General features: G+C 38.3%; 1 protein-coding gene across 2 annotated transcripts in view; it reads left to right on the top strand.

Annotated features, from left to right (window-relative positions):
- The window catches only part of TRPC3 (transient receptor potential cation channel subfamily C member 3), a 71,146-nt gene extending 43,561 nt beyond the window's left edge, over positions 1–27,585 (top strand). For both annotated transcript variants that reach the window (XM_065904248.1, XM_065904249.1), the window contains 6 exons: positions 1,572–1,836; positions 5,839–6,034; positions 7,268–7,477; positions 10,666–10,749; positions 24,107–24,182; positions 26,798–27,585. In XM_065904248.1, coding sequence (XP_065760320.1) covers positions 1,572–1,836; positions 5,839–6,034; positions 7,268–7,477; positions 10,666–10,749; positions 24,107–24,182; positions 26,798–26,940 — 974 coding nt within the window. In that variant the 3' untranslated portion in view covers positions 26,941–27,585. The remainder of the gene's footprint in view (positions 1–1,571; positions 1,837–5,838; positions 6,035–7,267; positions 7,478–10,665; positions 10,750–24,106; positions 24,183–26,797) is intronic.
- The last annotated feature ends 287 nt before the right edge of the window (positions 27,586–27,872 follow it).

The raw sequence follows: 27,872 nt of genomic DNA, 5'->3' as shown, positions 1-27,872 counted from the left end.
GCCTCATTTTACAGATAAGGACATGTAGGCGCAGAGTTTAAATGCATTCTGACTGTGAGGAATGACTCTTTCTAAGTGCATCGTGATGCATACCAATGCATGTTAACATTGTTGAAGACCGGGTGCCTGCTCTAAAATGAAGGTGTGTGCACGACCAGCAAGGACATTCGGTATAGCACAGGCAACTCTGTTCAATGTTATGGGGCAGCCTAGAGGGGAGGGGAGTTTGGGGGAGAATGGATGCATGTAGATGGATGACTGCGTCCCTTTGCTGTCCTCCTGAAACTATCACAACACTGTTGATTGGCTATACTCCAGTATAAAATTAAAAGTTTTTCAATATATAAATAAATAAAATGAAGATATTAATGTTTTACAGATTGTGAAATTGAAACACATTACCTCTTCTTGTCACCAAGCAAAAGTTTTTATATACCAGTGAGGCCAGAACAAATGAGTAAATGAATACCGTTTATAATTAAGGAATTACCTTGGATTGTATTTATGTGTAACAGATATCATAACTATTTCAGTACCTCTTTATTTAAATTTACCCCTTGGTGGACCTATGGGGTGGGTCTATGGGGTCGCACTGAGTCGGACACGACTGAAGTGACAGCAGCAGCAGCAGCACGTGTGTTTATGACTGTGAAGGGGAATTTGTGAATTAGGCTTCACTCCTATTATGATTTTGATCCAGTTTTTAACCTAAGTCTTGATTTCTACATCTTTAAGAAGAGAGTGACTACCTCAAATCCATAAGATCATTGAAAGCATAGTGTCTGCTATGTATTAAACATCCAATAAATGCTCATTTTTGTTGTTGTCGGAAATATATGCAATGCACCATCCTTCTGGGAGTGACCCAGTTTGCACAGAATTAACCACACAATGTTTAAGTGATCTTCCAGAGAAATGAGTATCCAGTTGTCTGCTGTGAACTTACTGAAGTGACCTTGAAAGGAGTGTTGGGGGTCCTCATTTAGAATCTGTCTCCAAGATTTTTGCACTTCAGTAGCATTTTATGCTTTCCTGGGACCAGCTATGTTGCTCAGACATCATGCTGACAGCCCTATTGTGATTCAGCGACATTCTCACTTTTTGTGATATGACATTTTACTTGCATAAGCTGTTAAATAAACTAGTTTCCCCATGAAATATGGAAAAGAACATGTGTGCCAACTGAGCCCATAGCCTGATAAAATGGCTAGTCGATAAACCTGGTAACTGAGGGGACAAACCAATCAAATCAGTTGTTCTGTCGTCATGGACACAGTCTGAACTTAATGAAGCATTTTCAGCTCTTTTTTTTCATCTTTTGTACTTCATTCTATTTTTGCTCAATGTGAAGTCTGATAGTATTTCCTCCATTAAAAGAAACCACATGAATGTAGAATTCATGTGTTTCTAGTTTAATATGAAAAATAGTGTCTGGACAGTTAATTAAATGTGGAGTAGTTTCAACTGAGATAAAAACCACCTACCTACAAGTCAGATCCTATTTAAGGTATTTTGTGTAGTTAGCCATGAATAGAAAGTTCCATTTTTAATCTCTCTCTCTCTCCTTGTAGCCAGAGATAAATGGCTCCCTTCTGACCCTCAGATCATATCGGAAGGCCTCTACGCCATAGCTGTTGTGCTCAGCTTTTCTCGAATCGCCTACATCCTCCCGGCAAATGAGAGCTTCGGCCCCTTGCAGATCTCCCTGGGAAGGACTGTGAAGGACATATTCAAGTTCATGGTCCTCTTTATTATGGTGTTTCTTGCCTTTATGATTGGCATGTTCATACTGTATTCTTACTACCTTGGGGCTAAAGTTAATGCTGCTTTTACCACGTAAGTAAAACATTTTACTAAAAAAAGTATAATTAACAGAAATACTAACAAGTTTAGATGAAGTAAAAAAAAATTATTTTCAATAATTGTAATAAAGATGCTTTTAAGAGCAGGAAAAGTCCATTAAAAATGGTTAGTGCCTCAAATAGCAAATGCTGGCCAGTATATGGAATAAAGGGAACCCTTGTGCACTGTTGATGGGAATGTAAATTGGTGTAGCCACTGTGGAAAACAGTATAGAGGTTTCTTTAAAAAAGTGGAATTGCCATATGACTCAGCAGTGCCACTCCTGGGTAGATATCTGAAAAAAACACAAACACTAATTCAGAAAGATACATGCACCCCAATGTTCATAGAATCATTGTTTACAATTCCCAAGATACAGAAGCAACCTAAGTTTCCATCCACAGATGAATGGATAGAGAAGTTTGTGTGTGTGTGTGTGTGTGTGTGTGTGTGTGTAAAATAAAATACTACTCAGGCATAAGAAAGAATGAAATTTTGTCATTTGCAACAATATGGGTGGACTTGGAATTACTACGTAAAATAAGTCAGACAGAGAAAGACAAACTGTATGATATCACTTATATGTGGAAAATGAAAAATAGAGCAAACTAGTGAATATAACAACAACAAAAAAGGTCACTCAGAGATATAGAAAACAAACTAGTAGTTACCGGTTGGGGGGCAATGTGGGGTGAGGGAGTAGGAAGTCCTAACTGCTGGGAGTAAGATAGGCTTAAGGATGTACTGAACAACACAGAGATCACAGCCAGTATTCCATCACAACTACAAATGGGACATATCCTTTAAAAATCATGAATCACTGTGCCCTACACCTGAAACGTACGTAATATTGTGCATCAACTCTACCTCAAAAAAAAAAAAAAAAGAAAAAAATAAAGGGATAGATAAAACAAACAAAACCCCCCCCCAAAAAACCCAAAACCAGAAACAGTACTTGTGTGAGATTACATTCTTTTGAGTTTAGTGTTTGATTACAGAATGGATCAAAATTTGGTCAAATCCTAGGTGAAACTAGCTATTTTAAGAGAATTGGGTAGCAAATGTGTAATACTGGATATTTCTTACATTATAAATTTAGTTTCATCATTTTGTACCCATTACTGTTATTTCAAAAAAAAAGGAGCGTTGGCTTTTACTTTCATGTATCATTAATCAGTGCAGGGAGCTGAGGAGGAAGAAATTACAGCTGATGTGCAGTGGCACACCTCCTTCCCTTGGTCCTAGTGGCGTCTGCACTGCAGGCTCACCTTTCCCACGAAGTCACCCTGCGCTCACTTCTCTTAGCTACTGTCCCTGTATGTTCCCTCCACATTGCCAGTTGCTGTTGCCGTTCGGTGGTCAGGAAGGCAGGCCGTCTGTCTGTCTGTACTGTGGTCCTTCCAGGTGAGGAGAGCGGAAATCTCCCCTGCCTGCCTCTGCACCCTCCATCCCCTGGAGCGCCACAGCTGGAAACAAACTAGATCTTCAGCGAGTTCCCTGTAAACTAAGAGAGACTATCAAGCCCTTCCAGGCATCTAAATTGTCCTGGAATTAATTTTTCCAAGTAGTTATTATAGAGCCGATAATAGGGGTGAAAGAGGACTGAAACTCACTTTGTTGTAATGAAAAGCAAGTTCCGTTTGGACCCAGAGAGGAAGGGACCAGAGGAGTCCCGCACAGGTGGCATCCCTCATCCCTCATTCAGGAAGGACTCATTCTGGACCCTACACGGCATCACTGCTGTGTGAGGACTGGCCTCACGGTAGAGTGCAGAGAACACGGGCTGGAAGTCAGGCAGACCTGGATGTGAATGCAACGTCTGCTCTTTTCTAGCTGTGGTCTTTTGATTAATTATCTTCACATTTCTCAGTGTTAGTTCCCTTGTTTTTAAAAGAAGCACAGTAAGGTTTGAATTGGGCTGTTGGGAGGACATGGAAGATAATTTATATAAAGTCTCTTGCCCACAGCAGGAGCCGGGAGCTGCTCATGTCCTCTCCTTTTCACTCGCCCCCTCTCCCTTCTCACGCTCCCCTCTCTCCCCACATGTATGGATTCTTGGAAATCTATATTCCCAGCGTCAGAGGCCAGAAGGTTTGCAAAGGGCCAAGAGGAAGGGGTGGGGGCATTTTGTGATGCTGTTAAATTCATGGCAGGGAAAGAGACTATAGTTTTTCTTAGTTTTCACCATCAAATGTTTCATAATCGAGATTAACTCTACATGAATAGGAACCTTTCTAGTCAAACCTCTGTCGCTAGGGTCTAATACAACGACTGAAACATATGAGGTGCTCCATCAATGTTTGTTGAATGAATGAATCAATAAGCTAACATTAAAACCCACAAAACTATAAAATTGTTGTTTAGACTCTAACAAATTTTAAAAGTACTACTTCCATACATATTTCTTCAAAAAAAAAAGGGGGACTTACTCTTGAACTCTCCTTTTTAATAGAATTCTACATGTATAATTGTTTAAGGATGATTCTTATAGTTCACGGATCAGTGATTACTGCTTGGTTATATGACAAAACCAGCCAAATTCAGGCAAGGTTCATTTCAGGAATCCAAGCATGTAATTAGTCTGTGAGGGCTTACTTGCTAATTGCTGTGTTGGAAGAATCAGGAAGTAGATTATATAAATTAAGAGAAAAGAATCAGAGCTCTTAATTTTGTTCCCGTCTCTTCACTTCTACTGAAGTATAGTTTTTAGGTAGATGATATGTTCTTGTGGTGAAAAATCTATGTAGAGCAATATCTACAGTCTGTTCCCTTCCTCAGCCTTGGATCCCAGTCTCTTGGTTCTACTTAGGTCCAGAGGGGTCATTGGTGGCTCAGATGGTAAAGAATCTACCTGCAATGCGGGAGACCCAGGTTTGATCGCTGGGTCAGGAAGATCCACTGGAGAAGGAAATGGCAACCCACTCCAGTATTCTTGCCTGGAGAAATCCATGGACAGAGGAGCCTGGTGAGCTGCAGTCCGTGGGGTTGCAAAGAATCGGACACAACTGAGCGACTAACACTTTCACTTTAGGTCCAGAGGCAATGGTTTCTTTTGAATGCTTTCAGAGATATTTTTTACGTAAACAAGAATATAAGTATTTGTATACCCCTCTTTTTATTTAAATGGTGTACTATTTCAGACTTACTGCATCTCATTTTTTCACTAATAATATATCTTGGACATCATTTTATATAAACACATGAAGCTAGATCTGTTTTTTCCCCAGTGGCTGCATAGCTGTTTGTAGATGTACCAGAATTATTTATCCACTTTCCTATTGATGGATATTTTGGTAGTTTTCATTCTTCCCTGCTGCCATGCTGCAAAGAATAAGTTTGTGCATAATTTTTTTGAAGAGGATATATAATTTTAATCCCTATTTTGTTCTGTTCCAGAAAACCTGATTTAAAATTCTAAACCACCTGCAAAATCAAGCCCCAAACTTCCATCCTTTTAGGAGAAAGGAATGGTATCAGGAGAAAGGGTATCAGGACATTACTTCAGTTTTCACCTGCCACGCTCAGGAAATTTTCACTTGATGATAACTCCTGGAAATACTAGGCACAAGCACCATTTAATCACCAGTTTCTAAGAAGCTGAGAGAAAATTTTCTATTAAATATCATAATAAAATAATTGTGTTATTGTTCAGACACTAAGTCATGTTCGACTCTTTTGTGACCCCATGGACTGTAGCCCACCAGGCTCCTCTGTCCATGGGATTTTCCAGGCAAGAATACTGGAGTGGGTTGCCATTTCCTTCTCCAGGGGATCTTCCTGACCCAGGGATCAGACTCGTGTCTTCTGCATTGGCAGGCGAATTCTTTACCACTGAGCCACCAAGGAAGCCCAAAATAATTATACTTGGGGTATTATGATATTTGACAATAGCGTTTTCTATCTGTGCAATATTCAGACCAAAACTTGTTTTTACTTTTGACTTTTTCACGCTGAAAACTGTTCATTTATTTACTGTGTACCTTATTCTTTCAACAGTGTAGAAGAAAGTTTCAAGACTTTGTTTTGGTCAATATTTGGACTGTCTGAAGTCACTTCTGTCGTGCTCAAGTATGATCACAAATTCATAGAGAATATAGGATATGTTCTATATGGAATATATAATGTAACAATGGTCGTTGTCTTACTCAACATGCTCATTGCTATGATTAATAGCTCATATCAAGAGATTGAGGTAAGCCTGCTTTCTACCCACAGTGTCTGTCCTTACCGTTTCATTCTACTAGCACACCACGTCTGCTTCTGTGTCCCATGGCGGACATCCTGTCCTTGTCTACAAAGAGGCTTAACGCCAAGCAGGACCCTCTTCTGTGCTTTCCATCTGGATAGGTGGTAATGCGCCTTCCAGTGTCTTCAGGAGCACAGTGGAGTTCCCATGAATTTACCATTATGCTGCCTTCTCTCAGAACCATCTGAAAGATCCTGGTAGAGGACTTACTAGACATCTCTCAAACGTTAATGATGTTCTTTATGCAGTCAGACTTTTTAGTATTCTAGAAGTCTATTTTTGCTTTGGATTGAGCTTGATTTGGTACCTTTCTTCATCACGGTGTATGTTTTCTTATCTCCTCCAGTCTAGTGTCCTGGATCTTTTTAGTACTTTGCTGTTTGTTAAGTTCACTGAGTTTCTGTGTTTCAAAAATATGTAAGGTAGTGTTCTCAAAGAAGTTAGATACTCCAGAGATGAAAACTGTGGTGCTCTGAACACCTGCTTCAGTGTGGTAATGGTAGACCCTGGGCAGGATGAAGTGACTAAGCCAACTTCTTCCACCCATGGACCAGCTCTTCATTTCTTCTCTCCGTCTACCAGTTAGATTGGTTGTTCCCACCACCAGGGGGCAGCACTGGGAATGGAAGGCGCTCTAAGACAGGAACAGGCCTCTGAGGGCCTTATGTGACCTTTGAAGACACGTAAACTTCAAAGTGCAATTCATTTGAATCCTGCCATTTTGCCCCTTCGCTCTTGGAGTGCAGTATGCTATATCTACAGTCCGACTTGGATGGGTGTGGATGAGGAAGGAAAGTGGGGAAATATTGTTGAATGTGCAGAATTGCGGGGTGGGGGGGGGGTGGAGAAAAAATTAATCTTTTCATCCTTCCTTGACCCTCAAGTTTTCTCCTGCTTTTTGCTTTATTTCTGGATGGGGGACAGGAAATTCTGGTTAAATTTTAGTGGGTACAGACAGGAATATGGGAGAGAAAACTGAAAAAAAAAAATGAGTATCATGAGAATGATGCTTGGAATATTATATAGCCCAATAGAGATTAATATGCAGATAAATGTACATATAATACTTTTTCTATTTCAAAGCATAATGTAGGTTCATTATAAGGCCCTCCTGGAATAAATTACTAGAATCTTTAGTTTTTAAAATCAGTTGTCGTATTTTTTCTATCTTTGTGACAGGATGACAGTGATGTAGAATGGAAGTTTGCTCGCTCGAAACTTTGGTTATCTTACTTTGATGATGGAAAAACATTACCTCCACCCTTCAGTCTAGTTCCTAGTCCAAAGTCATTTGTTTATTTCATCATGCGGATCATTAACTTTTCCAAATGCAGAAGGAGAAGACTACAGAAGGATATAGAAATGGGAATTGGTAACTCAAAGTCCAGGGTAGGTATCAAAAGCTTGCTGAGACCTGAAGATAAGTGCTTTGTCTTTCTCCTTGTCTTTTGATGTTTGTTCAGTGTGTGACCTTAGAAGATGTTGAAAGTAACTGTCCATTCCGTAGTCCTTCATAGACTAATACTTAAAATATTCATAATGTTTCAAGAAGTCACTTAGTCTATGCTTTGTTCTCAGTCAGAATTTCATGTAAACTACCAACATAAAAACAAACAAAAAACTTCTTTAACTTGTTAAAAGTCACTGTCAGAAAATACTTTGTGTGTTTTCCATGCTTCTCAACTGTTATTCTAAGTTACATATTTCTCATCTTAAATTTTTCTGTTGATTGTATATATAGTTCACCACCACCATATTCTTATTTGTAGAAATCCATTATTGAGCTAAATAATCTTTCTTTCCTTTAATGTCATAAAATTTATGCAGGCTTAAGAACACTCCCAGATATTAACCATTAGAACTCCCTTTTATAAATAATCAGGAATGGCTTGTATTTGGGTTGTCCTGACTGAGTCATACTTTAATTTTAACAAAGATGAGTTTCATGCTAGCACTTTATTATCATGAACTTTATTTTCAAAGACAGAATTGGCATAGGAGACAGAGGATATGGGCAGAACCTCAAATAATATGTTGTGAAACAGGAGCAAATGTATGGTGTTAAAGAACAATTTTTCCTGAAAGTTGTGAAAATGGTCTGTAGTTGTAATAGCCTGGGAGCCCATGAGATAGCAGTGTTACCTCCGTAAAGTGCATATTTTTTCTCAGTTGATGCTGAGGGTAAAGATGGGATTAGCACAATTTAATTTCTTACTTTTTCAAAGCGATGTGCATCTCCGAGATTTGTAATACCCTGCATCTTACTCTTTAAGAAGGCAGCCTTTTAAACCTTCTTTGTTTGACGTGAATATGGGCTCTTAAGGATATTAAGTTGCATGACAGTGATTGGCTGTGACTTCAAATAATACCTCATTATATACAGTGAAAAGCAGCATAGTGTAAGGAAGAGAGCCTTGGCACTAGACCTGGGTTTGAATTCTGGCTTATTAGAAACTCACATGGACAACTCATTTCATCACTCTGAACCATAATGGTCTCGCCTGAAAGAGAGAAAACTTCATAGCATTACTGTGAGGATGCTATGAGATGGACAGAATTCCAGCCTCAACAAATATCAGTGCCCTTCCTCATTCACAGTTTACAAAGTGCTTTGCCGTACGTTTGAACCTCATGCAGCGCTGTAAGGTAGGTATTATTATTACTCCCATTTTATAGATAAGACAACTGAAGTCATTATAATAACTCACTCATGCAAGGTCACAGGGGCTCGCCAGTGTGGGGCAGTTATGCAGGTCATGTTTTCCAGCATCAGAGTCTAGCACTTTCTGCTGGACCTGGCTACCTCCTGCTCAGAAGCTGAGGCTCTGGCTGGGTTTCTGCCCCTCTTCCTCCCCACAGGCCGTGCCTTCGGCTGCAGCCTAGCTGGTCTCTTAAAGGTGTTGGGCTCTAATTGCCAGCCTGGGTGACTCCTGCTACTGCTGAGATGGACTTTGTTACTCTGGGGATTTGATTATTATTCTCTGAGACTTAATTATTTGAAAAGGAAGTTACTCGAGCATGGGAACTCAGCTCAAGCATGTCACACCTTCAAGTTTTCTTTCTGTAGGCAACTGATTTCACTGACTTCTGACTTCATTCCTAATATTGTCATAACGCAGAAGGGGAGAAACACGAAGAGGCTGAAGAGAGCATGTTCGGATGGCATGTGGCCACCTAGACCCCTGTTCGTTCGTTTTAAAGCAGCTCGATTGCAGGGATGTGAGGAGAGCAGGTGATTTTCTCTGTTCAGGGTGTGCCTGCATGGTACCACTCTCCTGCCTGCATGGTACCACTGGCAGGAAGAATAGTTTTCCTCAGGGCAGTTGCTGGAGACAGGAGGAAGATTGAGCACAGATTTCTCAGGAGCCATGCTGCCCAGCCTCCCCATCTCCCCATAGCAGGTTATAAACTGCCATTTTGATTTTATTTTTTAAGTTGTGCATGGAGCTGCTTTTGTCTCTTTAATCTTATTAATCACATAGATAATCTCTGTGTCCAGAGTTTAGTTTAAAAAAAAATTGGAGAAATTATACGTTTCTGTTTTTCTTTTTTAGAAGACAGGGAAGACACTCAAGAAATCAATCTTTTACAGCTAAGCCCAGTCAACAGTCAGAGACTGACCTCTAGTGGCAGAATAGGAGAATTAGCACCAGGGAAGCCCTGCTAGTCAACAGAGACTGACCTCTAGCGGCAAATTAGGAGAATTAACTTTGTTCCCCGAAGTTTTTTCCTGCCACTATTGAAAAGAGGACAAAATCAAGAGGATCATTGCCTGTTAGTGCCATTTCCTATCCCCTAGTATCCCACCTCTTCCTGAGTTATGATGGTGGAAAGGCAGATGGTGGAGTGAGTACATATTTTTGAATAAAGGGACCTGCCTTTGAATCACACCTTATAGGTAGTAGTGTATCTGCAAGTAAAATGCAGGCCTCGTTCACGTACATGAAGGGGACACAGTAAGGAGCTTCTCTTGTTTTCTGTTCTTACCCAAAAGTTAAACCTTAAAAAAGAAAAAGAGAAAAGAAAACCAAATACTTGAGTCCAATTCTGTTCAAACTGGTGAAGCTGACACAGTCTAAGACCAAGACACTTGGTAAGACATGTTGTTTTGGTCCTGTTTTTGGATTACAAAATGCCAGATGATACCATCTGAACACGTAGTGTATTTCTGTTCAAGTGTAGGAGAGGAACCAGACTCAAGCAGATGGAGTTGGTTCGTGTAACTTCTTCCCAAATCCATGAAGGCATTTTGACAAGTATACAAGGACCCCAAGAACAATTGTTTAACACCAGCCAACTTAAGAAAAAATTTTTTTTCAAGAAAAAATTTTTTTAAATGTATTTTTTTCAATAGTTTTATTGCAGGAGATTCTGCCAACATTTTGATAAATGTGAGCACGTTACTCACATTAATTTTTGCCTTTGGAAATCAAGTCACTTGTAAAACTCAGCTTCCACAAAACGTCCCACGGAAATGCTGACTCCAGAAATGTTATCAAGGAGAATAAAATGGATTGTATTTATGATTTCCAAATAAATGTATTCTAATTTACTAGGTTAATTGTATTTTTTCCTAGTTAAACCTGTTCACTCAGTCTAACTCAAGAGCTTTTGAATCACACAGTTTTAACAGCATTCTCAATCAGCCAACACGTTATCAGGTAAGCATTCACAGACATTTATCTTTATCTGAATGTAGTTCCTCACGTGTCTCTGTGCTGCTGTCTGTGTGTGTGTTTGCATGTGCTTGTGTGTGTGTGTGAATAGTGAGTAGAATTATGTACACTTCCTATGTACTGTGAGGTCAAAACGGAACAGAGAAAATGGCATGTTATTTGGAGAGCACTTTAGAAATCAGAGTCCAAGTTCTTCTTCTTTCTTTTCTTTAGAAGAAGAGTACCTTTGTGATACTGATAGCAAAGTGTTGCCACAATTTTCCAAAGGTCATTTTCATGTACCTTGAGCTGGAGAAAGCAGTGGGAGATTTGGCATATATGGAAAATAATGTTCTCACAGTACAAAAACCTGGTACATTTCTGCACATAATCTGTTTTTCAAATGGAATCTTAGGTTACACTGTTGCATCAGTACTACTTAATAAAGTATCTATTGCACTGTGATATTGAATGTGACATTTCAGCACTGTTTGCTAACTCAGAAGAGGGTATAGTCCTTCTCATCTGGTTTTGACTACCAAAGCTTTAGACTGCTGCTGAGTACAAGATCACAAGAATGAGGATCAAAGAATTTATAATGAATGATAACATCAATTAATGGGTATGGTCCCCTTCATAACATTTTCTTGGAAGCAGCATATTCTACAGAATTGCTTAGCACACTGATTGTCAAAGCCGTACTTGGTTATATGGTGGTGGTTTAGTGCTAAGTTGTCTCCGACTCCTGCGACGCTATGGACTGTAGCCTGCCAGGTTCCTGTCTGTGGGATTCTCCAGGCAAGAATACTGGAGTGGGTTGCCATTTCCTTCTCCAGGGAATCTTCCCCACCCTGGAATCGAACCTGGGTCTCCTGCATTGCAGGCAGATTCTACTGACTGAGCTACAAGGGAAGCCCTTTGTAATGGTTACAATGTATTCCATTATATGGATGTATTTAACTTATCAGCTTTCTATTGATAGAAATGTCTGCTCTATTTCTATCATGCTGTCAGTATTTGCTCTGATTCTATCAGTAGAAGACTGATAAATTAAATACACCCATTTAATGGAATATAATGTAACCATTACAAGCTATTACAAGCAATGCTGTAATAAGTAATCGCCCCATTTTTTTTGTGTGTGTCTTTTTAGTACAAATATATATATATATATATATATATATTTTTTTTTTTCCCCCAGCTTTTGAAAATTGTGTGTGGTCAACTTTACAAAATTTTTATGACTTCAGATTTTGTGTCCTGTTTCAAATGCTCCTCTCCCATATGAGGATATCTAATAATATTTTTACCTATATTTTCCTTGGTACACTCATGTTTCAGTTTTAAATGATAACATTTAACCTGTATAGAATACATTTTTATGCAATGTGTTGGTGGGGACCCCAATATATTTTTTTTTCCAGATGAACATACAGCTGGGTGTGTTGAATAATCTGTATTTTCTGTTGATTTGAAATATCACTTTAATCATTTACTAAATTCCCTTATCTACTTAGATTTCTCAGTTTTCAATATTCTATAGGACCACACTGTTTTAATTATTATAATTTAAAACAGAATCAAACAGAATATAAACACATACATATGTCCTTACTTTAAGATTCTTATTTTGCATAATTTTCCTGATTATTCTTTCTCGTTTATTTTTTCTATTTAAACTTTAGAGTCGACTTGTCTAGTTTGCAAAATATTCTGTCGATATTTTTATTGGGATGGTGTTCACTTAAGAAGAATTGACTCCTTTATAATGTTGTGTCTTACTTCTTAAGAATATTTTTACTTTTCCATTTGTTCAGATTTTCATTCCTGTGCCCAGTATCATTTTAAAGTACTCCTCCGAGTGTTATATTAGTTAGGATTAACTGGTGCAAATCACACAAAACCGCCAAATACCAACCACTGCGTAAGCTAAAAGAACATAGAAATGTGTTTCTCTCTTCTATCCAAGAACTCTGGAGGTGGCCCTTCCAGGGCCGTTATGTATCTGCCACTGTCACAGACCCAGGCTGTTTCTGTCATATTACCCTGTCATGATTGGCTTTCATCTGAACATGATCTCATGGTCCAAGAAAGCTCCCAGAGCTCTGGCTGTTATTTCTGCATTTCAAAATATAGTCAGACAATGATAGAGAAGAAAGATGCCTCATTTCTCTAAGGAGCTTCTGTAAAGAGTTACACAAACAACATATCTGCAGTAGAAGCTGGGAAATGAGTCTTAATTCGTAGTCTCCATGTACTGAGCTAAAAATCAAAGGAAGAGAATTGGCAGTCTCTGCTGAAATGGATTATATTATTTGTCTTGGTACTGTGCGCATACCTGTATCTGTTACTTGATTTATAACTTTCAAGCTAAAATACGAAAAAATCAGTGTATTTATCTTTCGCCATTCCCCCCCCTCCTCCTCCCCAGCTTTTGCTAGTTAAATATTAGAATTGCAGGGATAGGGCATATAAAATCTTTCCTCTCCCCATTAGGTTCAGTAGCTGGGGCCTGTGAATTAAACTGACAAAAGGCAGGTTTACAGGAGAAAAACAAATAGTTTTATTTATGCGTGCAAAATGCAAACACATGGGAGGACTCAGTGCTGAATAACTCAAAGGGGTAGTTAGAATCTGGGACTTAGATACCATCCTAAAAGCGGCAATGAATTTGTGGAGTAGTGACAAAAAGAAGAGATTTGTGCTCCCAGGGGTAGTAAATTGTGGGAAGGTAAATATGTGGGGAGATTATGGAAGATTAGAGTTACTGTAGTGAGGTTCGTGTTTGTGCAGACACATCTTTCAGCTATCTTTCTGCTTCTAGTGATGATTCTCTTCCTCTTGGTATGGGACAGAGGTGGGAGGGGGAAGACATTCGTGGAGGGAAATTTATGTCCTGCTCTTTGGCAACCCACTCCAGTATTCTTGCCTGGAGAATCCCAGGGACAGAGGAGCCTGGTGGGATGCCGTCTATGGGGTCACATAGAGTCAGACACGACTGAAGCGCCTTAGCCGCAGCAGCCACAAAAAGTTCTTATGTCCCAGTGGTATACTTGGCGCGGGGCGGGGGTATATCTTCTGATCCTTTTCACTACCTTGTAGGATTATAATCCACATTTGCCTTAGTTTTAGTCCTTTAGTTAAACAGATTTCAGCACTCACCACTAGTCTTTTTGCCTTAATTTTCTGTTCATCTCTTTATCAGGTCGTTTGTCTCCCACCAGTTTCTTCAAAAAGAGTTCATGGGAACTATGTTCTCTCTGAGTTATTTCATGTCCTAAACTATTTTCTACTTTCTGTATATTCATAGTGACCAGCTGTGAAGTTCTTTGATAATGACTTTATTTTCTTGATGTATTTATCAACGTTGCTTTGCTGCTCCAAGAATGGAATGTTGGTGTAGACAAGTTTGAAGTCAACCTGATTGTTTATCTCATATGCTTCTTCCTTTGACCTGAGATTTTGATATGAATGCCCACATTTTCTTTACCTTTTAAGTCCAACAACTTGATTGTTTTGAAGATTGGATCTGTATGCATTTTTTCTGGCATAGAGTATGTCTTTTCAGTCTGTACATTCAAGTACATGCCTTTTTTTCCTGAATAATTTCTTTGAACTATATTTTGAAATTTTTTTTTCCATTTCATTATTTGGAGTCTCTTCAAAGACACCAATCAGAAGTCTGTGGCGTCTTTTTCCCTCTCTTCCTTTTGAATTTCTTTTATCCATTTCCCCCTTTGGCTCCTCTTTTCTTATCCTGTCTTTTATTCCTGTCTATCTTCATATGGGCTGCTTCAAATATATCTTTTATTTCTGTGATGATTTTGATGTTTTCTTCCTCTTCTTCCTGAGATTTTCAAACTTAAATATCATTTCCTCGTTTGACTTACCGTATTTTCCTTGTGCTCTTGGTTCAAGACAGGATCAGCTCCTATTTTTAAAAGATTATGTATCAGTAACGACATTATGTGTTTTCATCTCTTCTTTTGTATTTTTCTAAACGTGTTCTTTATTTGCTCTTTGTTTTATCCTTTTTCTTGGACTATCTTAGTACAGATGTTCTATAGATTTCTTACTGACTATTACTCAGTCTTGAATGAAGTAAGTTCCTCCCAGACCAACTGCTTTCAGGAAGTTGGAGTGGGGTCAGAGAATTCCAGGGCCCCATCCCAGGCTAATAGGAGTTTGCCTTTAGGTATAGGATCGTGTGGGGCTTCCTAGGTGGTGCTGGTGGTGGAGAACTCACCTGCCAATGCAGGTAGACATAAGAGATGCCGGTCGGATCCCTGGATCAGGGGGATCCCCTGGAGGAGGGCATGGCAACCCACTTCAATATTCTTGCCTAGAGAATCCCATGGACAGAGGAGTCTGATGGGCTACAGTTCATGGGGTTGCAAAGAGTTAGATACGACTTATCACACATGGACACACAGGGTTGTGTATGTGAGTTCAATTTATTCTTTATTTTCCCTTGTTGAGAATAGCACTGAATGATTGTTCACATGGCAGACTCTCCCTCTCCACCTCACTGACAAAGTACTTCTAGCAAATACAACTTTTCTTTACAGTTTTCCTTTTAGCCCTGTATTCTAAGCTTCTGAAAGACTTGGTATCAAAGGTCAAGGGAAGTCCTTAGCCATGAATGTCTGCTCTTGGCATGCTTCCACATCCCCATTTGACCTTTTCATAACCTTTCTAAAAAAAAAAAAAAAAGGGCTCCTCTAAGTCTCATTAATGAAGGAGTTAGTGTTTCTGTTTCCTGTTCTCCTTATAGCTTTTGAGTGATTTAGAAGTAGAGAAATGTCTGAGTTTATTGTCACATTGAAAATTGCTGTGCTTTTAGAGGAAATGGTCCTTGCTAAATGCCTAGAGACTCCAGAATCCTGTACCTTTTGTGTTTTCTAAGGAGACAAATTCCCTCTGCCTGTGGTATAATCTTCTGTAGCTCTCCAAAAGTGATAGTAGCAAAAAGAGAAACTGAGGGAAGAGATCTCAGCTATATACACACCAAACTTCATATAAGTGTCTTGGTTATATTTAGAATAAAGTCTACCTGTTAAGAACTCCTTGAGCGATAACAACTGGTGTATTTGTTAGGAGTTTTTATTTCATGTAGTGTGATTATATGACTTACCTTAAGGAAATTTCATATCTTAATCTACTAAATGGGGAGTTTTCCTTCAAAGGGGTGACTTTCAGAATACACTAATTCTAGTCATTCTATTACAGATCAGAATATTTTTGAAATACCTCTAAAAATTACTTTTATTTTTAGTTTATAAGACACACAAAAATGCCTTGTTACTTTCTCATTACTGAACTCAGCCTTATTAACAAGGCTTAGTGCCATCTGACTTCACATTTTTTCGAGACCCATGCCCCTAGGGCTGTGCTTCATAACAAGAGAAGCCAGTGCAACGAGAAGCCCATGAACCACAACGCTAGAAGACTAGCGCCCACTCCCCAGAAGTAGAGAAGGCCTGCGGGCAGCAGCAAAGACTGAGTGTAACCAAAAATAAATAAATAAAAATAGTCACAGCTGCCCTCAACAAAACACGTGACCATCACCAGTCAGGTCATCACCTTACATGTTTTACAGTCAAATGAATGTTTCTTCTCCAAGACAATCACTTCAAAAACGCATTCACATTCAGATGTGTCTCAAAGGGCAGCAAAGGAAATGTTTAAAAATGCCCTGATCAAGGGCAGTATTATTTATATTACCATTAATTATTAATAGCATGCTGGAATTTTTTATGTATATAAAGAATTTTTCTTGAAACTGGGAATGATTTTTCTGGAGCGCATACAGATTTGGAGGGCTTGTTGTTCAGTCGGTAAGTTGTGTCCAATTCCTTGCGACCCCATGGACTGCAGCACGCCAGGCTTCCCTGTCCTTCACCAAACTCACGTCCATTGAGTCAGTGGTGTCATCCAACCATCTCACCCTCTGTTGCCCCCTTCTCCTCCTGCCTTCAATCTTTCCTAGCATCAGGGTCTTTTCCGATGAGTTGGCTCTTCACATCAGGTGGCCCAAATATTGGAGCTTCAACTTCAGCTCCAGAACATAAAGACTTAGAGGGATGGCTATGATTAAATTCTTCTCATGAATACCTGTGCTATTCAAGTTAAAAGTACTTAGATATTCTAATTTGACTTTGAGAAATGAGAGTATATTTTAAGACTCCTCCACAAAAGCTGGGCTCTCGGTTCTTGTGACATCTCTCTCCACCCTCTTCTGTGGCAGTTCTGCTTTCCCAGCCTTCTTTGGCTTGGGAACAACATTGGCCCAGAGAGTGTTAGATTGTTGTTAGTCCCCATGCTGATCTCTGATCTGATCCATGAAGGCTTGATTTTACTGGAAGCACAAGGCATAAAGAGGCACTAAATTTAAGCTTCATGGCACTTTCAAGATATACTCTGTCATGCATGGTCCTAAATTGTAAGACTACAGAAATCTGGTCCATGGCTTCAAGGATCTCTCCACTGGAATGGAAGGGCAGCACAGAGATGGAGAGGAAGGGAAGGAAAGGAAAAAGTAGGTGGACCTTCACACAGCCCTGGGATATGGCTCCGTGGTGTAGGTGAGATGTAAATAAGATGGTATGGGGACCCAGGGAAACGCAGAGGAGGCGAAAGCTGATCAGGCAGAAGAAGCAGCAGATCTGCTCTCCATTTCTCCAAAGAACAAAACTTGGACCAGTAGTTAAGAAAGTACAGTGAAGCAGACTTTTGGCTCAATACAAAGGAATTTTTTAACAGCTACAGTTGTCCCAAAATAGACTAAACCAGCTGTCTGGAAAAAGTAGCAGGGTCTGAATCACAGATCCTGTGATTTATTCAGAAGCTGCACAATGGTATGTCAGGATATGTCACAATAAGTGAGGTCCCTTCCCTCCCCTAAATGCTGCTTTCTACTTCCAAGTTCGTTGTGTTTGTCCAAACCTATCTTGTTACTTTATATTCATACTTTATAGATGTACGAATCTACACATACATACATGCATGTATGTATGTCAAATCAGTTTTGACTGATGTCAGTCAACTTTGGCTTCTCTCTAGGAGTAAATAAGAAGGTGAATGTAAAAATGTCTGATAGAGTACTTAACAATTGTTAGTTGAATTTTTAAATATTTTTTTTATCTGGCTGCATCAGGTCTCAGTTTCAGCACACGGGGTCTTTCGTTGTGGCACACAGACTCTCTAGGTGCAACACATGGACTTAGGTGCTCCAAGGCGTGTGGGATCTTAGTTCCCCAACCAGGGAATCAGACCCATGTCCCAGCATTGCAAAGTGAATTCTTAACCACTGGACCACCAGGGAAGTCCCACCAATTGTTAATTGAATTAGTAAAAAATAAGCAAAAAAAAAGAAAACCTTTGATGCCTTTTGGAAAGGCAGAGCATAGCAAATATCCAGCCATGCAAATCTCATTCCTTCTTCCAGTCTTAATGGAGGACTGAGAAATGAACTTAAATTTGTTTGCAAGACATAATGTTTGAGGTAACTACCACCAAGCTTTCCATACCCTGGACAGAGAATAGCATAGTCCACTGAATAAAGTTACAATATCTCCCTGAAAGAGTGACTCACAGGCTCATACAGAGATATATGGGCAATTCCAGGGCCTGTGGAATGTGGAAGTTAACTTATAGTCTTCCCTTGCATTAGTTAGCAATTTAACCAAAAGGGAAAGAAGATGATTCTGGTAATGACCAATTTAATTTTTGATACTGGCTTTGATTAAAGACTCCATTGGAAATCTAGTAGAGATAATATTTTAAATGATACTTTTACTTATTGCTCAGAAGTTTCATGATCCTTGCCTGCAGTCCCAGCATTATTTATTGGTTAATAAAGACTTTGCTTTGTAGAAGAAGCATGAATGCTAATAAGGAATAATAGTTACATGAATTGAGCACCTTCTATGTAATTTACTTTTATTGCCTTTTACAAGATATATTCTAAAATTTCCACTACACAGATTGTCAGCAAGATTCTGTAGCTTGTAAATAATTCAAACACATTCAAATCCAGGCAAGTTGGTAGGTTTAGAACTGGTCTAGAGATTCTCAGTAAGCTCTGAGGGGAGGTAGCTGGCTCCAACTGCAGGTGGCAACATGGTCTTAGACCATGGGGTACTTATCATCCTTTGTCATCAGTTTCGAGTTTATCAGCAATTCTAGGACAATAGGAAAAATCCCATTTGACATAAGATTGCATGTTATCTGGTATCCTTCCTTGTATGAAAGTTATAAACTGTCTTGATGTGGTTAGATTTATCAACCTTTTCCTTATGGTTTATCCTTTTAACTTCCTTGTAAGGATGATCTATTATCCCAGAGCTATTTGCTGAGTAGTCTTTTCTTTCTTACTGATTTGTATTACTGCCTTTGAAGCTGCTTTAAACTGATAAACTTTTGTTTTTTCTTTTATAAGAATATGCCTACATTGTCCCCTAAACTTAATCACATCCTGATATGTTGATGTGTCATAGTGAATTCTTCTGGTGAAGTTTCATCGGAGCAGTGATCGTGTTCCCCGTTGCACCCGCAGTGTCTAGTATGGTACCTGACACGGTTCAGTTCAGTCACTCAGTCGTGTCTGACTCTTTGTGACCCCATGGAATGCAGCATGCCAGGCTTCCCTGTCCATCACCAACTCCTGGACCTTGCTCAAACTCACCTCCATCGAGTAGTGATGCCATCCAACCATCTCATCCTCTGTCATCCCCTTCTCCTGCCTTCAATCTTTCCCAGCATTAGGGTCTTTCCAATGAGTCAGTTCTTTGCATCAGGTGGCCAAAATATTGGAGTTTCAGCTTCAACATCAGTCCTTCCAGTGAATATTCAGGACTGATTTCCTTTAGGGTGGACTGGTTGGATCTCCTTACAGTCCAAGGGATTCTCAAGAGTCTTCAACACCATAGTTCAAAAGCATCAATTCTTCAGTGCTCAGCTTTCTTTATAGTCCAACTCTCACATCCATACATAACTACTGGAAAAACTATACTTTGATTAGATGGACCTTTGTTGTCAAAGTAATGTCTCTTGCTTTTTAATATGCTGTCTAGGTTGGTCATAGTGTTTCTTCAAAGGAGCAAGTGTCTTTTCATTTCATGGCTGCAGTCACCATCTGCAGTGGTTTTGGAGCCCAAAGAAATAAAGTCTGTCACTGTTTCCATTGTTTCCCAATCTATTTGCCATGAAGTGATGGGACTGAATGCCATGATCTTCATTTTCTAAATGTTGAGTTTTAAGCCAACTTTTTCACTCTCCTCTTTCACTTTCATCAAGAGGCTTTTTACTTTCTTTCAAGTACTTCTTCACTTTCTGCCATAAGGGTGGTGTCATCTGCATATCTCAGGTTATTGATATTTTTCCTGGCAATCTTGATTTCACCTTGTGCTTCATCCAGCCTGACATTTCGCATGATGTACTCTGCATATAAGTTACATAAGCAGGGTGACAACATACAGCCTTGACGTACTCCTTTCCGATTTGGAACCAGTTCTCATTGTTGCTTCTAGACCTGCACACAGACTTCTCAGGAGGCAGATCAGGTGGTCTGCTTTCCCATTTCTTTAAGAATTTCCCACAGTTTGTTGTGATACACGCAGTGAAAGGCTTTGGCGTAGTCAATAAAGCAGAAGTAGATGTTTTTCTGGAACTCTCTTGCTTTTTCGATGATGCAACGGATGGTCGCAATTTAATCTCTGGTTCCTCTGCCTTTTCTAAATCCTGATTGAAATCTGGAAGTTTATGGTTCATGTACTGTTGAAGCCTGGCTTGGAGAATTTTGAGCATTGCTTTGCTAGCGTGTGAGATGAGTGCAATTGTGCAGTTGTTTGAACATTCTTTGGCATTGCCTTTCTTTGGGACTGGAATGAAAACTGACCTTGTGCAGTCCTATGGCCACTGCTGAGTTTTCCAAATTTGCTGGCATATTGAGTGCGGCACTTTGACAGCGTCATCTTTTAAGATTTGAAATGTCTCAACTGGAATTCCATCACCTCCACTAGCTTTGTTTGTAGTGATGTACAAAGGCCCAGTTGACTTCACACTCCAGGATGGAATGTCTGGCTCTGGGTGAGTGTGATCACACCATCGTAGTTATGTGGGTCATAATGAGCCTTTTTTGTACAGTTCTGTGTATTCTTGCCACCTGGTACCTGGCACAGAGCTAAATATTTTGTGAATGAATGTATGAGTCCTGGCTAAGATCCACCCAACCGTGCGTCTGTCCTGAGGTTCCAATTCCACACAACCCAACGCATTTAATATATAAATACATATATAAAATATGTATATCTATATATATATATTTTATGACTGATAAAATGGGCTCTTCCTTCTTGATAGCATGAATTCCTTCTCAATTTATCTTTATTCTCTGAGGCAGACATTTTGAATTGTCCAGCATTTCTCCTTTTTACATGACCTTGGCATCTAGTGGGTCACTTCAATTCACAATTTTTACTGTCTTAAAACTGAGGTATATTTTCCACCCTCACTATATCTGCATTTCAGTTCAGACTGTTTTCCTTTATTATCTTTTTAATGCGATGTATGATATATGCAGAAGAATGTGTGCAACACATAATCAATTATGATATATAACTATGTGCATACCTAGGAAGCTACCGCCTCCCAGAGAGAGATAACCGAGTCTGTTCATTGCCTCTGCTTGGCTTCTCCTCCTGAGGCCACACCCTTGCCTCCACCTAAGGGGTAATCAGTATCCTGAAATTTGGATTTCTCACCTTCTTGCTTTGGTTTTCTTTTCAAATATAGGCTTATTGCATATATATTGTTTAGTCACTAAGTTATGTCTGATTCCGTGTGACCCCATGGACTGTAGCCGCCAGGCTCCCCTGTCCATGGGATTTTCCAGGCAGGAATACTGGAGTGGGTTGCTATTTCCTTCTCCAGGGGATCTTCGTGACCCAGTGATTGAACTTGAGTCTCTGCATTAGCAGGTGAATTCTTTACCTCTTTGCAACTGAGCCACCAGGGAAACCCTATTACATATATAGACAATCTGAAAAATGCATTATGTAGATTTGTTATTAACTTTATGAAAATAATTTCATGCTTAATGAAGTCTGCAACTTGAATTTTTTATTCAACATTTATGCTTCTAAGATTCATCCATACTGTATGTGGCTCTGGTTCATTAATTTCACTAATGAATTTCATTGGTGAGCACAATGACATTACATTGTGTAATACACCATGATTTGTCTATTTGGTATTTGTTTGGATTGTTTCCAGGTTATTTGCGTCTCAGACAAGGTTTCTATAAACCTTGTCTACGTCTGTCTCTTGTTCCACGTGTGCAGAGTTTCTCCTGTACCAAGGAGTGGACTTTCTGGGTGAAAGGATATGCAAGTGTTCATTTTTAAAAGATAATAACAAATCAATAGGGAATTAAGAGGTGCAAACTATTATGTATAAAATAAGCTGCAAAGATATATTGTATGGCACAGGGAAAGAGAGCCATTTTTTAATAACTGATATTAAATCACTTTATTGTACACCTGGAGCTAGTAGAATATTGTACATCAACCGTATTTAAAAAAAAAAAGATAATGCCGAATTGTTTTTCAAAATTATCTACTTATACTCATACCTTTCTTTCTTTCTATAGTTTCTTTTGGAGAAGGAAATGGCAACCCACTCCAGTACCCTTGGCTGGAGAACCCCATGGACGGAGGGGCCTGGTGGGCTGCGGTCTATGGGGTTGCTAAGAGTCGGACACGACTGAGCGACTAACTCACACACACATACTCCTGACGGTAAAGTACAAGAGTCCCATTGATCCACAGCCTTTCCAACACTTGGCATTGTAAGATCTATTAATTTTTCCCTTTTTAGAAATAAAATTATGTTACATTTTTCCTTTTTCCAGCTTTATTGAGATATAATTGACGTACAGCTCTGTATAAGGTTAAGGTGTACAGCATAATGATTTGACTTATGTACATAATCAAATGATTAGCACAGTAAGTTCAGTGAACATTCATGATCTCATATAGATACAAAATTAAAGAAATAGAAAAAAAAATAGTTTTCTTGGGACAAGAACTCTTCGGATTTACTCCCTTACCAACTTTCATATGGAACATACTGCACATTAATTGGATTTATTATGATGTGCATCACATTATATTACTTATCTTATAACTGGAAGTTTGTACCATTTGACTGCCTTCATCCAATTCTTCTTTCCCCCATGCCCCTGTATCTCTTTTAATTGTAATTTGTATTTCCCTAAAGAAAACATTTTGAGATTGTTTCATCTGCTTGTTGACCATTCACAATTCCATTTCAGTGAAGTGCCTGTTTTTTTTTTTTGCCCATTTTCCTGTTGGATTATTTGAATTTTTCTTATTAAAGCTCTTCATATATCTTGGATCCAAATTCTTTACAGGTTGTAGGTATCATCAGTGTTTTCTCCCAGTGTGTAACTTGCTTTCTTTCTGGTATCTTTATAAACAGAAGTTTTAATTGTAATGAAGTTGAGTTTATCAATCTTTTCTACTATATTAGAATTTTTAATCTTGTTTGGAAAACATCCAGTTGTGCACTGAATTTATAAATATGTTTTCTTCTATGCTTTCTTTTAAATGATTTAGAAGCTTTGCCTTTCATATTTAGGATGCATATGGGATTCACTTTTGTGTGCTTCTGTGAAGTAGGGCTCCAATTTAATTTTTTCTGTATGAATAAACAATTATCTTGTAAGAGCATTTATTTAATTTGAAATATGTTCACAGTATATATTGCTGTGAAAGAAAAACATAATATAACAATATGTGGTATTTAGAAAACATAATACATATAGTATTTAGTTTATATACAAAATTTAAAAAAAGATGTTGGAAAAACAAGCACTAAAATAACAACAATGATTATCTTTGGATGGTGGAATAATTGATGAGGTTTGTTTATTTTTTGTTCTCTTTACTCTCCAAATTCTGTGTATTGAGCATATGATTATAGATGTTTTAAAAAATATAGTGGTGTCTATAGATGATAATATAGTATAGAGAAATCATTAGATGAAAGAAAATCATGAATTGAAGTCTTTCAGCTCAACTTTTCTTGTAAAGCTTCTTGCATTCCTGGAATAGGGTGGCTGGTGGTGAGAGGGTGGAGGTGAAGGGTGGGGCAAGGGAATGCTGTGGATTATGCATAAAAACTGAGGACAGGTGAAAAGAGATTAAATTCTGAAATCTGAGTGAGTCTCCCATTAGTTTCTCTTCCATGAGTTCTTTACTGGTATGTAAAGCTCTTTGGAAATAAGATTCAGATCACTTATATGTATCATTGGTGATATAATGTTTTTTTGGCCCAACAGCAAATAATGAAAAGACTTATAAAGCGATATGTTTTGAAAGCACAAGTAGACAAAGAAAATGATGAAGTTAATGAAGGTAAGCATCTTCAACTTAAAAAACATCCTTTTACAACTAATTTAATGAACGGTGGAGAACTTCATATTGAAGGATACTTTTAAAAATACAGTCTCGGTTAACTGAGTTCTTCCAGAATTGACAGGAAAATCTTAAGTTACATTTCTAAAGCTCTGTCTTTTAAAATAAACAGTTATTTAAAATGTCAGTCAGAGACAGTTTATCACTACAGAGTGCTCTAACTGATTCTTAGAGTGTAAAGTGATTCTTAGAGTGTCATCTTTCTGGGAGCTTTTATTCCCTGTAACATAAGTAGTCTGTAGTTTCAGTTCTGTTTCAGCGAGTTGAGTATTAACATTTTTCCAGTGATGTAGGTAAAGTAAGAATTAGCTCAAACATTTTTGCAGAAAAATTTTTACTTGTTGTCCAGAAAGAAATCTGTAACCCATTTTTGTCTTATGATGTTTCTCTTTTGCTTTTCACTTTTCTTCTTGGCACCTTACTGGAACGTACCTATTTTCCAGGCATATTCTAGGCAGCGCATCTGTCTGGACTATAAAACCTTTCATCAAGCGCTGAGATGTAAGCCAAAGCACAGGTCCATGGTTGGAAAGAAATCAGTCAGGGGAAATAAGTTGCCCTAAAAACGGCAACTACAGGGAATTCCCTGGCGGTTCCGTGGTTGGGACTTCTTGCTTCCACTGCAGGGGGCAAGTGTTCCAATCCTAGTTGAGGAACTAAGATCTTGCATGCCTTCCAGCACAGCCAAAAATTAAAAAAAAAAAAAAAAAAAGAAAACTACAGCTTTCAACACCAATGAGATGCTATTAGATCTATCTACACTTTTAAGAAAGGGCTAAACTAAACTGTTGATGAACTCTGAAGCCATTACTTGATTAATGCAAGAAATCCGTTGCAAATCTGAGTCAATGCCACATGTGTTTGTAGCACAGAAATCTAAGAATGTATGTTTGGGCATCAGCAAAAAATCAAATCATGGTCACCAGAAGCAATCTCAGAGGCAGAATTGAAATTGAGTTTTAGTTTAGAAAGCAGAAACCTTATCAGTTGTGCCATAACCTCCCTGAAGACAAAAAAAAAAAAAAAATTAAGTGAAGTGGGGAATTGGGCCACCATGACAATGTCAGAAAAAAGGAGCCATCTTCGAAGTCCTTTTACACAAAAGAGGAAAATGAATTAATGAGAATTAATGACCTAAAGAGAATTTAGAGTTTTGGACAAAGTTCCAACTAAAAGAGTATATCATACAATGTAACGTCCTCATTTAATAAATATGTTTCTGTATTGGTAAATACATCACTTGGTATGTTAGGCTTCCCATAACTCAAAAACAAGGAAGAAGGATATGGTAGTCGGGAGGCAAGAGGAAGCTTGCTGGCTTATGGCCCAAATATGATAGTAGATGGTATGAGAGTCCATTTCTTCCGAGGAAGCCTTTTGATTTCAAATTTGATCAGTTAATTTCCACTCTGTTGCCTTATGTGGAAAGAAAAGCACCTCTACTTTTTTTTTGCCATGAAAAGAACAACTTTTGTGTATATTCTTGAAGAAGAGTTAGGATTCCTTAAAATGAGAGGTTCTGTCTTTTAAATATAATCAAAGAGCATGGATTATACTTTAAAACATCATAAAGATACCAGGAAATATCATGAAAGATATATTTTACATGTGATTCTATTATAAAATGCTGTTAAAGTGCCAGTGATTTGAAGAATCATTTCTTGGATTCTTGATAAGTTCATGCCCCAAAGGTTACCTTTCAAGGTCAATGACTTATCTACATTTCAGTTCTTTGCAAGAGAATCCAGTTTTTAATTGTAATCTACACATTCTCAAAATATTGCCAAGTTAAATTATGGGAATAGTTGTGTTTTAATAGCCAGAAGTTTCCTATAGTCTTCTGTGTATGTAAACCTTGCCAGTGGTATCACATCTAAGCGTCTTAATTTCACCATTGCTTATTTCCTTGTATTAAATACATCATTGCCTGTGCCACACAAACTGTTTGTGTCCTTAACTCCATGGTCATTACCATTGGCTTCCCTAAGAAAGAAAAACCCTTACTCTTTTTCCTTCCTTTCCTTTTCTTCAAACTTGACCTCAAATATACTGCTTCCACGTGAGTTTTTGCCTATTAAGTTGATTGATGCATTTTTAGTAATGTTCCACTTTAATAGGATTCCATTCTAGCCTAGCAGTGGGAGGTGATCTATAAAAGGTGTCAACTCTTATGGCTCAGGGAACCAGAGGAACTCCCTGAAGGCAGAAAGGAGATACCCTGATTATAGATTACTAGTTAACAGATAAATCTGCTACCTGGGAAGTCCCAGAGATAAATCATCCTGTGTTAAAAATTGGTTGAGCCAGGACAATACTTTAGTTGACTTTTACTTTTAAAACACAGTTGGACTACTGTTATAGCTTTTTCCAGAGTCAGTACATTTTTAAAGGCAAAGCATTTCTTAAACATTTTAAAGGAAAAAAATCCAAAATAACTATGTCGGAGACATTATGAGACGAATGTATTCATGTTGTATGAATTTCACTCTTCGTTTTTTTTCTAAATCCAAAGAGCAAATGACCAATCATATGTTTTTTTAATACAAACACTATAGGTGAATTAAAGGAAATCAAGCAAGATATCTCCAGCCTTCGTTATGAACTTTTGGAGGACAAGAGCCAAGCAACTGAGGAATTAGCCATTCTGATTCATAAGCTCAGTGAGAAACTGAGCCCCAGCATGCTGAGATGTGAATGAGTCAGTAACCTGGAATTGCGGCTTTGACTATAGCACAACTGTGGGCAATAATATTTCTTAGTACGAAATACTTGAAAACTATGGTGTAAATTTTTAGTATTAACTACCTTTATCATGTGAATCTTTAAAAGTTAGGTCTTAATGATTTTACTGTTTTATCACATGAAAATGGTCTTCATTTTAATTGTTTGCCTTGACATTACAAACAATGATATGCCCTTGTATTTAAAGGCCCCAAATTAACTACATTACTGACATTTTTTGTCCGTTTTAGAATAAACTCTGTCTTTGCACTACCTGTTTGCCTCCAAGAGACTGTAAGCTCCTTGGGGACAGGGACCATGTCTTATTTATCTACATGTCTCCAGCATCTAGTACAGTGCCTGGTACATAGTAGGTGCTCAATAAATGTTGTCAAAACCAACTGAACTGCCAACAAAGTACAAATAAAAGTTGAAAGGCCATCACTATGTAGCATACCTTCTCTTGTCCAAATGCTGAAGCAATTTTTTTTTTAAAGAAACTGAAAAAATTTTACAAATAGCTATGACTTGGTCAGATTTTCTTAGATTTTTGGCATCACTGATACTCCTAGAACCTTTGAACCTTGAATGAAGAATTTCATAATGAAATGGGTTAATAGAAAATATACTTGCATTACATATTTGTTTCACAGAATTGTTCAAAGCAACATATTAAAGTTTTTCTAAGGTATCTACTACACTGTTTGCTTACTGTCTTAGATTTTCATTTGTTGTTTTTCAGTAATGTGAATTTAGTCAGCAGAGTGGTGAATTTTTTTAAAAGCTGGGGGTTATACAGGGCTGTTAGTTATAACCTCCTAATTCCTGGCTCTGATGATGTAATGCTAAATAAGTTATCAACAACTGACTTCGTATCTTGCCTGTTAGCTCGACTGTGAGTTTTGGAGG

This window comes from Muntiacus reevesi, chromosome 13 (genome assembly GCF_963930625.1).
Source record: "Muntiacus reevesi chromosome 13, mMunRee1.1, whole genome shotgun sequence".
In the NCBI taxonomy this organism is placed as follows: domain Eukaryota; kingdom Metazoa; phylum Chordata; class Mammalia; order Artiodactyla; family Cervidae; genus Muntiacus; species Muntiacus reevesi.
Note: the sequence above shows the minus strand (reverse complement) of the source record. Positions and strands in the feature narration are given on the sequence as shown.